Source organism: Phaethon lepturus, unplaced genomic scaffold (assembly GCF_000687285.1).
Source record: "Phaethon lepturus isolate BGI_N335 unplaced genomic scaffold, ASM68728v1 scaffold52313, whole genome shotgun sequence".
NCBI lineage: Eukaryota > Metazoa > Chordata > Aves > Phaethontiformes > Phaethontidae > Phaethon > Phaethon lepturus.
In genome coordinates this window covers 2,499-14,934 of record NW_010532387.1, presented here as the reverse complement: position 1 = coordinate 14,934, position 12,436 = coordinate 2,499, and the positions used below count along the sequence as shown (strand labels likewise).

The window sequence follows — 12,436 nt, the reverse complement described above, 5'->3', positions numbered from 1 at the left end:
CAAAAATCTAACCATGGAAATATTGTTTAATCACCTGTAGAGATGGTTGCAGAACCAGGTCCATGGGAACCTGAGCATCATTATAAGTGTTCCACAATGTTTTGTGCTGGGTCCATTATCTTCCAGTAATTCCATTAATGAAGTCAATGATTTCAAAAAACCCACAAAATAGCAAAATTGTAATCTGGGAAGGGATGCAAGCATTTACAAACCTAAATGGCCTCAATAAACCTGAGAAATGGTCTGAAATCAGTAGGAAATCAATGAAATGTGTAAAGTACTCTACCAAGGAAGAAAAAAGACATGTGAAGTTGCAAAATTAGTCCATCTGGTTAAGCAGCAGCATAGCAGAAAAGGATCTACTGGGACCACAGACTGAACAACAGTTGGCAGGCTAGACAAAAAACATACAAATGTCTGTCCAGAGCATGGAAGTCCATTCTGACCAGTATTCAGAGCCTCAGTTAGAGAAGCATAACCAGTATGGGTCATTGCACTTTAAAAATCATGCATCAGGTCATAAGGACTTCGGAAAAGAAAGACAAGCAGATAAAATATTCAGAAAAAAGTTTTATACCAAACTATTCAAATCTATGGTCTCCATCTCCACCACAAGAAAGCCACCAGTTCAACAGTAACTGATAAAACCCTCACATTCACTTGCAACCCAGATACAAAAAGGATGAAAACTGTAAACCAGAAATCCATTGCCTGTTACAAGAAGCAGTAGCTTACAAAACATAAGATTTTCCTCTTAAACCTCTCATATAGGCTTTCTGAGCTAACCTCTGGAACACATCTCCTTACACTCATAATTCTTCCCTTGCTTAAACATGCCTGCCAGTACAGGGTCTCACATCTGAAGTCCAGCATACCACCTACATCTTCCTGAACAACATGGAAGCTTTTCTCAGCGTAGTTTCTGCCAATTAAGTGGTATTTACACTAGGAGATTTTGTCAGTCTCGTTGCCTGGGGAGGAAGGGAGGGAGGGGCAGGACTGTTGCTTGCCTGTGATTTTGTAGTTGTTTATACACATAGGTCTAGCTGAGACGGGTTACCAGCATTACCCTGAAGGAGTGACCATGGCTGTAGTCAGGCAAACAGCAGAAATGTCTATAAATTGCTTTCAGCAGGTGTTCAAGCTATGGGCTTCAAATCACCTTGTACTGAGGAGTGATGTTCAGATGATCCTCTTCTGTTAGTTCTGCTGCCACGGTGGCAACCTCCAGCTGATAGAAATTAAGAAACAGCTGGGTAGGGCCAAAAGCAACGGCTCCTATCTTAAACTGCCACATTATAGCCACCTGGGGCCTAGACTTCACCTCCAGGCAGGCATTATCATTACCTCCAAGGCATGGGAAAGCAAATGCAAACTTGTCTGTGAAGGTGAAGCTTAGTCAAGATTCCCACAGCACACCACTTCTAGCACCCCATTGTTACAAAGCAGGTGTTTGGATCACTAGTTGTTAGAAAGGAAAGGAAAAAAAAAAATCATAGAAATATTGCAATGCTCATAGGAACACAGTGTGGAACAGTAACATAGCCATCTTTGAAGTTTAGGAGAGAGAGACCAAGCCACAGAGTCACCTAATTAAATGAAAACATTTGTGTCTCATCAAGTATCTAAATCTGAGCTAGCTGACATGTGCCTCCTTTATTGGCAATGGAGATGTTATCAACTGAACCGCAGGAGAAATTCATCTCACCCTAATGCAGATGGGCAAAATGGACTCAGATGAACTGCACTCCAGAAGTGGCGGCTACTTTTTAGGTTGTGAAGGGAGTCTGGGATAAGAGGATTTGGTTTAGATATGTAGAAGTTAAGTGAAATCACACCCTACATGTGTAATGACAAAATTAATGAAGAACATAGAAACCAAAATGGAAAGGGAAAGCTAACGATATTAGAAAGGAAATCAGGAGCTCAGTAAAATTGATTTGTGAAATAGTAAGGTGAGGAACTATTGGGTAGAACTCAGCAGAATTATCTTTTACCTGATAATGTTGATTTGATAAAAAATATTTACATTTGCAAGGAGTTTGTTAGTCCTGGCAAAGTCTACAGAATTAATCCAAGTGCCAAGCTTGGAGGAAAATGATATGATAAAACAAAAATTGAAAGTTCCACAGTTCTCTCATTGTCTTTTTTTAATTATTAGGATTTAGATTATTACAAGTAAAAGAAAGGACAAAATGTGAGGTCAAATGACATTATTTTGCTAAGTGCTGAAAGAGAAGGTAAATGGAAAACTGGCTTCTCTGAGCAATGATATACTGGTTTAAGAAAATACTCTCTTCTACATTTCATAGTACATACTGACATATGGTTATTGAGTCGTTTCACATGCTATAGTAAATGCTTCACAGAATACGTCAATGTAATTTTTAGCTGCAACTGATGATAATTGAGTTCCATAAAACTATGAAAAGTTATCAATGAATAACTTATTAAATTGATGTCAGACTGCAGCATGATGAATGTAGCTTTCTGTGTGCACTATTTAAAGCCAAAGACAGCTAGTTTTTTTTTGGTGGGGTTTGGTAAATACATACAAGACTGCAAAAATGCACACTTTCTCCAACTTACCACTGGTGACTCTCAGCACTCCTGGCATCCAGCTGAACAGCCTTTTCAGCTTTAATCTTTCCTGTAAATGGAATACAATATATTAAAGGATTTATTGTACCCTTCCACATTTTAGGCAGTTCCCAAGACCAAAGCAACCTGATATATTCTAGCTGCAAAGAAGAAATTGCTTCCTGTTCCTGTACACATTTATATGGACAATGTAACATCCTGGCTTTACATCATTTACATACCCATACCTACATATATTAATATGTGCACATATATATATATATGGGTACAATTTTAGTATTTTCTCTTAAAATCCAATTCAAATGCAGCTAAATCAGGGAAGGATTGGACTGGACAGCCAAAGGAGGTCCTGCTGTCTGTAAGACTGAAGACCCTTAAAAGCAGGTTAGAGAAGCACCTGTCAGAAGAACCAGCAAAGCTGTTTCCTGCCTTGGGTACAGGAACGAGCTAGCTGAAGTTCCTTTCCAGCACAAAGACCTCCATTACGTTCCACTTTTAACTGAACAAAGGTGACAGTAGGTGATTTGATCAAACCCACACTCACAGTAAGAAGTTCAGATGATATGCTTACTGTTTGCAAAGTCTCAGCTGCAACCAATTAAGCCATAATGACATTTCTGTATTGCAAGTTAGCTTCATAAAAACAAAGAACAGCACACACATTCCTCCAACACAGTGGAATGAAAAAAAAACCCATGAAACCACTGCCAGCTCCCCCACAGTCTCAATCCCTCTGCACCACTTCCAAAAACTGAGATGAAAAAGGCTGCCGCCACCCACCACCTCATGAGAATGAGCCAAACTAGGCTGGTTATTCAACACCTAAGACCCAATTTCATTCCATCATTCTTTATCTTTCCCTGTCTTTTGCTATGCCATTATCTTTCATCAGTTGAGGTTACATGTAGTCATTGGTAAAAGCAAAGGATCCAACAATAGAGTTTACTCTTGTGATTTAGTTTGTGTCATAATCCTCACTGCACTGCGTGACTTCCACACAAAGAAGACAGGTTGCTAGGAAAGCAAAGACAGTATCAATTCAGTAGCGAAAACAGTGCAATTCTTCATGAGTGTTCAGATGACAAAAGGATAGGGACAAGGACCTTGGCCAAGCTAAGGTTGGCTATAGAATATGTAATGACAGCACAATGGCATGACACTGCCTTTAAGGATGACAAAGGGCAGTCAAAACTGCTTTGTCAGTGATGTTGTCACTGCTGACAGAACAAAAAGAGAAAACAGGAAAAAAGTCACAAAAGACAAAATAACCCTAACTTGTAATACACTTATAAAACCTGAATTTGGTGCAGCAAAAAAGGGAAAGGCAATGGAGAAACAAAGAGAGAAGTATTCCCAGATACAGGCAAAAAGGATTATTGTAAGAACAGCATGTTGGCTGGAGGAACGTGACACGGGTAGAAAAGATGTAGGTTTTATTGTAATAAAGAGAAGGCAGCCCAAAACAAAAAGGGAAATGTAAACAGTACCTCTAGCCAATATGCATCCAGACAGTGAAAGAAAGGGCAATGCTTTTAAAAGCAACTAAGAAAAAGTGCTGTGAAGAAGAAAATGAAAGCCTTGTTGAGGTTAAGCCGTCAGACAGAACACATGGGGAGAGATGCCTGGAAGCAACATCAACTGTCACACATGACTTCTCTTTCTGGTCAACAGTTTTTCAAGATTCACAAAGTTTCATCCCCTCCATCACCACAAAAGAGGCTGCTGATATGCAGGAGTGCTCCTTTGCCACAGGAAAGCAGAAAAGCAAACCTTGACTTTGCCTTGACATTTATTTATTCCTCTTGCTCTCCCAAAGATGCAATTAAGAAACTGTACTGACAGCATCTGTCTTTTTTCACATTCTGCATTCATCTGATTCTCAATAAAATAAGGCACCATCCGGAGTCAATAGCCTTCAGTAATGACCCACAATACTTCTTCACTAATTCTGTATCTCTCCAGTGAGGAAAGAATGGACTGAAGTTGTATACTGTGGCAGTTTACTGCACAAAACATTATTATGACAGTACAAATGCTCCCATTCATTGCATTGCAGACTCCTTAGATTAGAAACTTAACCAAAGTTCAAAGCATGTTTCACTACATTCAGATAGCATTCTACACAAACATTTTTCCTCTGCTTACCATCAGTAACGTATTTCCTCTTCTCCTCAGCATCAGTAGTCATCTCAAACAGATCTCCATAAGCACGTGCAAGTCTCCAAAGAAATTCCACACAGTTTTCATACTGAAAGTAAAGGACAGCTGGGTAACTAAACTGATTAGAATGTGATTTAAACAGTTTCATAATGCTTAAACCAGGTAACATGGCATAAATCTTTGATTATTCTGCATCCTTCTATATTACTTTTAGTTTATGTAAGATGACCAACTTTTCAAGACCAAAGGAGAATGCAGCTTTTGGAAATACCCTGGGCTGTCTAAAGAGGTTTTCATTCATAAATCAGTTTTAAAGTTCTTTTTTAAAAAAAAATAAAAAGGTATTCTAGTGAAGCACAACAAATCCCTGAATGATATGATGTATATTTTCTTTAGGGATGCCATAAGCACCACACTCACTCACAATTAGTATTTCATCTACCTTCCTGTGTATTTCAATATGTGAATGAAAATATAATCAGAACTAATGTTTGCCAAATCAGAAGAAACTGATACGGTGAATTAAGAACACTGCACATCAAACCACTTTGCAATTTTATCTGGAGTTACATATGTGCACAGTAAAGTCAAAGGAAAAATTCACATGAAGTATACCAGAAAGGTACAAGCAGACTACAAGCTCATAGTTTGATTTCTTGAGAACACTTGGTTTGCTTACTACTTAATTCCACGGGACTTTCTCATATAGACCATTCTAAAACCAGCAAAAAGTAAGTATCATTTACATAGGGAAAAAACCCCACGTGATCTTTCTTTGTCACATGCAAGCATACATACATCACATGAAGCCTCAAAGTTATTAAGCTTGGATGGGATATAAAATAAAACAACTTCCATGCCCACCCAACATGAACATTGACACCACCTTGAAGTATTTCTTTTTCACTGTATTTTAAAAATACGCATGAAATTTCATCTTCTGTGCCTGTGTGCTTTTTAATGCTTCTGTTAAGGACGTTCTCAAAAGCAGTGCAAAGCCTAAGTTCATAGCAACATAATGTTAAGTTTACCCATTTAATACCTTGTCATCTTTCTCAAGCAACAGTCTGAAGCCCTCCTTTTTATCATCCTCTGAACCTTTGTGCAAATTGTCCACCTGCTGTAAAAGACTGAATAACTCTTCTTCTTCTTCTGATTTCACAATGGCATCGGGTGATTTCATACATTCCTTTTCTTCCTCGGAGTCTCCTTCAGAATCAGTATGAGCTGTAAGATAACTAAAATCATGGAAAATAATAACTATCTTTTCCAAAAAGATTGGTAAAGCATTGTTAAATTCAAATGCAGCCATTTCAGAGCACAATTTCTTCCAGCTGTCCAACCTTAAAAGAGTTTTTATTCATGGTATCAAGCTTATTATTATTATTGTTATTATTACAAAACCTTTATCTTCAAAGGGAGAGCACAATCATATTCCAAACATAACAGGCAAGTAATTGCACTGTCCTGCTGCCTAATACAGCATTGAAAAAAAATGCAGATACATATTAGAAACACATGTCTCCTTGTGTTTCAAAGGTAGAACACTTTAAATCATTAATGTGTATTAAGACATGCTCTGTAACCTTGAACAGGCCTCTTCAACTCTTTACCTCAATTTCCCTATCTTTTGAAATAGGAATGAGCTCACTAACCAAAACATAAGTGCTATAAGAATCACTTATACAATGTTTTGTTAAACACTTGTAAGATCTAAATATAAGCAATAACACCACTGTTATCAATTTCTTTACTTCTTTCTTTTAAACATTCTGAAGGTCAGAATACCTGAAACTGGAAAAGAGCTTATATTAATTCATTATGCTCAGTGCACAACTACTCAGCACAAGGCAGTCAAGGACAAAGAAATATTTACAAAAGCCATAAAAACTACGCAGAGATAAGTAGGTGGCTTTACTATCCAAAGTGCTGAGCATACATTAGGGTATTCCAGCTTCATATAGGAGCAGCTGAATGGCGTTATTTTTAAAATGTAGCTTTTTGCTTATGTACTGAAAGTGGAGAGAAAAGCCTGATCTTCTGCATTTTCACTTTTAAAAATATTCTTCTGATGAGAAATAATAATGTAAAAGTATTATCTGCCAGGGTCAGAGATTTTTTAAATGCTAACTATGAGCAGAAAAAGTGTGAAATGTACTATACACATTAAGCAACTAAATAATCAAAGTAGGCCATGACACAATATATACAAAATCTATTTTTTTTTTTTTTCAGAAATGTAACAAGCAGAGAATGTTAGCAATAAAAATGGAGGTTAATAATCATGGCTTTTAAATATTCTGTTTTCAATACATTGCTTTCAGAAGTGACCAGAACTAAAACACAAGCAGGTTTGCTTCCTGTAAATGAACAAGTACAACTGCTTATCAAGCTACAAAAGTGCTAGATGTGGCATGACAGCTTAGCTGCAAAATTAAGGTTGTAATACAGGAAAGAGGACTAAAAAAATACATTTGGATAAAACAATACATACATAAACCACGTGTACATGTTCAAGCTGAAAACCAACATGGAGCAGAGCAGAGATGGGGAACTTTCATAGATTCCTACTCATTTGTTTTACATTATCTTGATGATGCTGAAATTGATGACACATCCTATGTTGTATCCTGCAGAGTCTTTACTTATAAGTCACTGAACATTTATTTTGGTTTTCAGATGCATCTTTAAAAACACCACATCTTGTTCTCCATAGTTATTTTGAAGTGGGTGCAAAGCTACATCATATATAGGCTGCATTTTTAAGAGCAGTAACTTGACCAAAAGTGCAAGGGATTTGGTGGGAGGTGGGGCAGTCTTTTAGCTCCAATACATAACCCATATGACGTGAAGTATGTTTGGAAAGCACCTTTCCTCACATGGTTTGGATGCCCCACCCCCCCAAATAAAAGATAAATGCACTGAGGGTTTTTGCAATTACCAACCTAAAATCAGGGCACTAGATAATATAAACTAGCAACAACTAAGCAGTAAAGGCAATTTCAAATTCCCATACAATACTGCAACTGTAACACTCCTTAGTTACAGGAATTTGAGCACTGCATCAAATGCTACCTAAGCCGGTAGATGTAAAAGTAAGGAATCAGTGTTTGGAAGTTAATGTTGATGTTGTCATCTTTATCTTTCCTGCATAAAGATCTCCTAAAATTTCTGTGATCACTGCAGTTCCAATGTTAGAAAATAGACAAAAGTAATTTTTAGAAAATGTTACTCTGCCAGCAAAAATATAAAGGCCAAGCTTGGGCTGACAGCCAAGCCCTGCCACTCCAAACAAGCCCAGCAGAGATTTCCAGCAGCAGTGTATCTAACTGTCATGGCCAAACATCGAATTGAGGCCAAACATCAAATTCATATGACATCAGGTAAGTCATATGAGAATATTCACTGAGAGACTCAAATTGAAAAAGTGTGAAGTAGGTTACTATCGAACAGATGATGTGAACCCGTAAGGAGCTAATTATAAAATATCATGGAAGAATAATCTTTTAGGATCAGACCATACTGCATCAAGCCTTTCCTCATCCCATCTCTCCTACAGAAACATGATCTCCAGGCCACATTTGTGCTGAGAAACAGCAGAGAGGACACGTTATTTCTTCCCCACTCCCCCTCACCTCCACTGTCCTGGGAAATTCTCTCCTACCTCCTCTATTTATCTGCTTTATGAATCCTCAAACAATTTAAGTGTGGAGCAGACCATCTTAAACCTTGATGAGAATGCCATAAATGTCAATTTATTTGCTGATTGCATGCTTTAAAGAGGCCAAAACAATACCTATAAAACAACCTGTGGGAAGTGAAAAACACAACAGTGAGTAACTTTTGTCAGTGTAAGGCAATGCCAGAAATTCCTACGGACTGCAACAAACCATACAACCCTTCACAGATGAGAAGACACTGAGCTACACTAAGGGGCCAGAATTTCTACACAACCAACAAAGAATGCCATTCTCAAACAAAAGAAACAGAATGTTTAAAATCTTCTCCAAGTTTGGTTTGAGGTGTATAGTGTTTTTCATGAGAAGGCCTGAAATTAGATGTCCTGATACCAAAATGTCCAAGGGACTGCAAACAATTGCTAGTGCTTAAGACTCGGCATGCTAGTTACCCCCAAGATTCTTCTGAATTTTTCTTTTCTTTCCTTAGAAAAATAACTTCATAATGTCTTCAGAGGGTCCTCTCTTCCTGTCTCTTCTTTGGCTCGAGCTGACATTGCTGCCTCCCAGCATGTCCCCCAGGAAAAGCACCAAGGTGACAGCAAAGGGCTTCATGACTTAAATTTGTGATGAGTTCCCACCTCACTAGTCATGCATCCCAGACAAACTCCTACACTGCTCAAGAGTCATGGGGGTAAAATGACAGCAAGGTAATTTAATCAAGTATAAAACATTAAATATCACTTCAACCATTTTGGCAAACTAGGCATAAAGAATGTTTTTCTGTTTTGTTTCTGATGACATTAATTTTCTTACTAGCTCTTTGTTCAAGCCTTACCATAGCTGAAATATTTTAAGCATGAAAACATAACGTGTTAAGAAGGCAATACAGACTTTTAAAAAATAAACGGCTTGGATTTTTCCTAACAACTTGGGTAAGCTGTACTTTACCAATTTGAACTGAAGCCTGTTTTATTACAAGACAGGAAGTCCTTCCAGCTACTTAAGGACAAAATAAGAGTGTAACAGATATTATTGATATAAAACTATGATAAGAAGAACCTGATAACTGACTCCAACAAAGCAGTTAGCAGGCTTCTACACCTCCCCATTCTAGAAAAGCATGTTATGAAAAGCAATACTATTAAAAAAAAAAATTAGTACTAACACAAACAGAAGTGGAGATTTTTTTTAACAGTTTAAAAACTCCAAGAGTCTAAGGTCTTATGACAGGAATCCAAAAGGGACATTAACAAAAAATGACGAAGAATCTTTACAGTTTGTTTTACAAACATTTCATATAACAACACTGACATCTGCAATTTTCCCTGGTATTTTCCTGCAAGTGGTTTTATCAGATGATAAATGGTAAAGTGAGTATTTACATGTTGATAAACACATTGAACAATATTTGAGAAAATGGAAGAACTTTAAAAATGTCTACAGTCAGTACCAACCTGTTTTCACCTTTATTACCAATAGATTTTATTTAAAAGAGAAAAACAGTGGTAAGAATGTCAGGAGCAATGATCGACCAACAGGACTCGGTAGGATCACAAAGGACTGTTCAAAGTTCAAAGAACAAATGAAAACTGCTGGAGACTCACCACACTCTAGTTAAGCTGTTCAGTAAATCCAGGCACCTAGTACTGGATTAAAAAAACCCTGAGTTACATAGTATAAAACACCACTGTGGTATAAACTCACTTTGTTGGTTCAAAAACTGTGTTGAAGTGCCTGTAATTGGTAGACACTAGGCATAATCAGATATCATCTGTTCACGACACTTCAGCTTTTAGACAGATCAAATATCATCTGTTGTCTCCCTGCCAACTCAAAAAAATCACAAGCTGACACAAACACCAATCTCATCCGCTCCAGCTAATTTAATAGAAAGGTAATTATGTCACAGACTGATCTGGATCAAATTTGCACTGTATGACCCAGCAGAGTGCATATCCATCAGAAATGATAAGCAGCCTTCGAGGAAATGTTTGGCAAACCAGATTCTTAGGTCAGCTGAGGGTTACACTGAAAACAAATGGGCAGCAAAAATAAATGAAGAAATGGTAAGTGAAGTAATAGTCAGAAGCAGGAAAGGGAAATGTTTCTTCCTGGTAAATATATAAACTATTTCAAGGAAAAATTACACATAAAACATCTGTAGGAAAAGGATTTACTGTGATGAATCTTTCTGGTGACTGATGTCAAATGTAATTTGAAAAGCTTGGATGCCAGGCCAGCTGAAGACCGGTGCCAAACATGATACTGATGTCAATGTTTCATCACTGCTGTATGAGGGAGAAAACAGCTTTAAAATCACAAAGAGGAGAATTAGGTGACACTCTCCATCCCGGGTGATCATCTAGATACAATTTATTGTACTTGTAAATGAACTGGTGCTTGTTACACATTCTCAAATGGCAAAGATTGAGGTTTTCACTAGTAAATGATGGAAACTGAAACAAACTATTAAAAACAGAATACAGAAAAGCACAGACTAGAAACTGTAGGTCTTTAGCATTCAGTCTATGTCCCATCCCCTCAGGCTATCTGTTATGATGTAAAAATATATCTCATTTATTAAAAAGGATGTGATATTTTTCCACTTACAGAAATATGTAATTTTTGAAAGGCAAAATAGAAAGCTTCTCTTCCCAAGGTGTTGAATGCCAACAGTGACACTCAAAATATGACGAGAGCAGATCAAAGCAGTGAGTACCATATCAGAGACTGCCAGCTTCAAATGTTTTATGGAGAAAACAGGTTGTATTAAAAGCTTTTCTGGAAGAATCTGAAACCAGTGTAGTTATCTAGCACCAGTCCGTAAAACTCTTAAGATTACTTCATCTCTCAATTCCCACCATCACACAGAATCACACACAGAATCACTAGGTTGGAAAGGATCGTCAAGATTATCAAGTCCAACCATTAATCCAGCGCCACCATGTCCCCTAAACCATGTCCTGAAGTGCCACATCCACACATTTTTTAAACACTTCCAGAGATGGCGACTCCACCACCTCCCTGGGCAGCCTGTTCCAATGCCTGGCCACCCACTTAGTGAAGAAATTTTTCCTAATATCCAATCTAAACCTCCTCTGGCACAACTTGAGGCCATTTCCTCTTGTCCTATCGCTGGTTACTTGGGAGAAGAGACCAGCGCTCTCATTGCCACACCCCCCTTTCAGGTAGTTGTAGAGAGCAAGAAGGTCTCCCCTCAGCCTCCTCTTCTCCAGACTAAACACCCCCAGTTCCCTCAGCCGCTCCTCATAAGACTTGTTCTCCAGCTCCCTCACCAGCTTTGTTGCCCTTCTCTGGACACGCTCCAGCACCTCAGCATCCTTCTTGTAGTGAGGGGCCCAAAATTAAACCCAGGATTCAAGGCGCAGCCTCACCAGTGCCGAGTACAGGGGCATCTACTCATCTGTCAGCAAAATCCCATCTTCTAGATCATCAAAATATTGCCAAGGCAGTGAAACATGTTGCATGTACTTTAGATGGAAAATAGAAAGTGAAAAAATGTTTAATCTGTAACAAAGAAAAAATTATTTTTCTAGTGCACAAACTAGCAACTGAATGCATTATTGTGGGTACCATTGACCACAGAACAATACAGAACAATGCACAGGGTGCTACACCTACAGCACATGAAGTGGTGATGCACATTAACTGGAAGAAAAAGTGTGTTGTTATTGTCTCTCATGGCAAACACTCATTGAACATGCACCACTGTCATTAAAGTTACATAAGACCTCAGAAAAAGCTATAAACATTGCAACTGTACATGCATTAGTATTAACAACCTATTTCCAAGGCGATGACAAAAATGCAAAAAGAAAATCACTTAAATAAAACTATCTTAAATTTAGGTAAGATACACACAACAAGCACATCAAATACAAGGTGTTTGAAGGAAAAAAGCACCTCTCTTCAAAGGGGATTAAAAAATAGCATTGGAAAAGCACATACCCAAATGCCTAACACTATCTATAACC

The 12,436-nt window shown here is 37.9% G+C and overlaps 1 protein-coding gene across 1 annotated transcript in view; it reads right to left on the bottom strand.

Annotated features, from left to right (window-relative positions):
* Positions 1 to 2,585: 2,585 nt before the first annotated feature.
* Positions 2,586 to 12,436, bottom strand: part of LOC104619032 (regulator of microtubule dynamics protein 2-like) — an 11,927-nt gene continuing 2,076 nt past the window's right edge. The window contains exons 2-4 of the mRNA XM_010284795.1: positions 5,804 to 5,999; positions 4,747 to 4,849; positions 2,586 to 2,650 (exon numbers count right to left, since the gene is read on the bottom strand). Of these exons, the coding sequence (XP_010283097.1) occupies positions 2,586 to 2,650; positions 4,747 to 4,849; positions 5,804 to 5,999 (364 nt within the window). The remainder of the gene's footprint in view (positions 2,651 to 4,746; positions 4,850 to 5,803; positions 6,000 to 12,436) is intronic.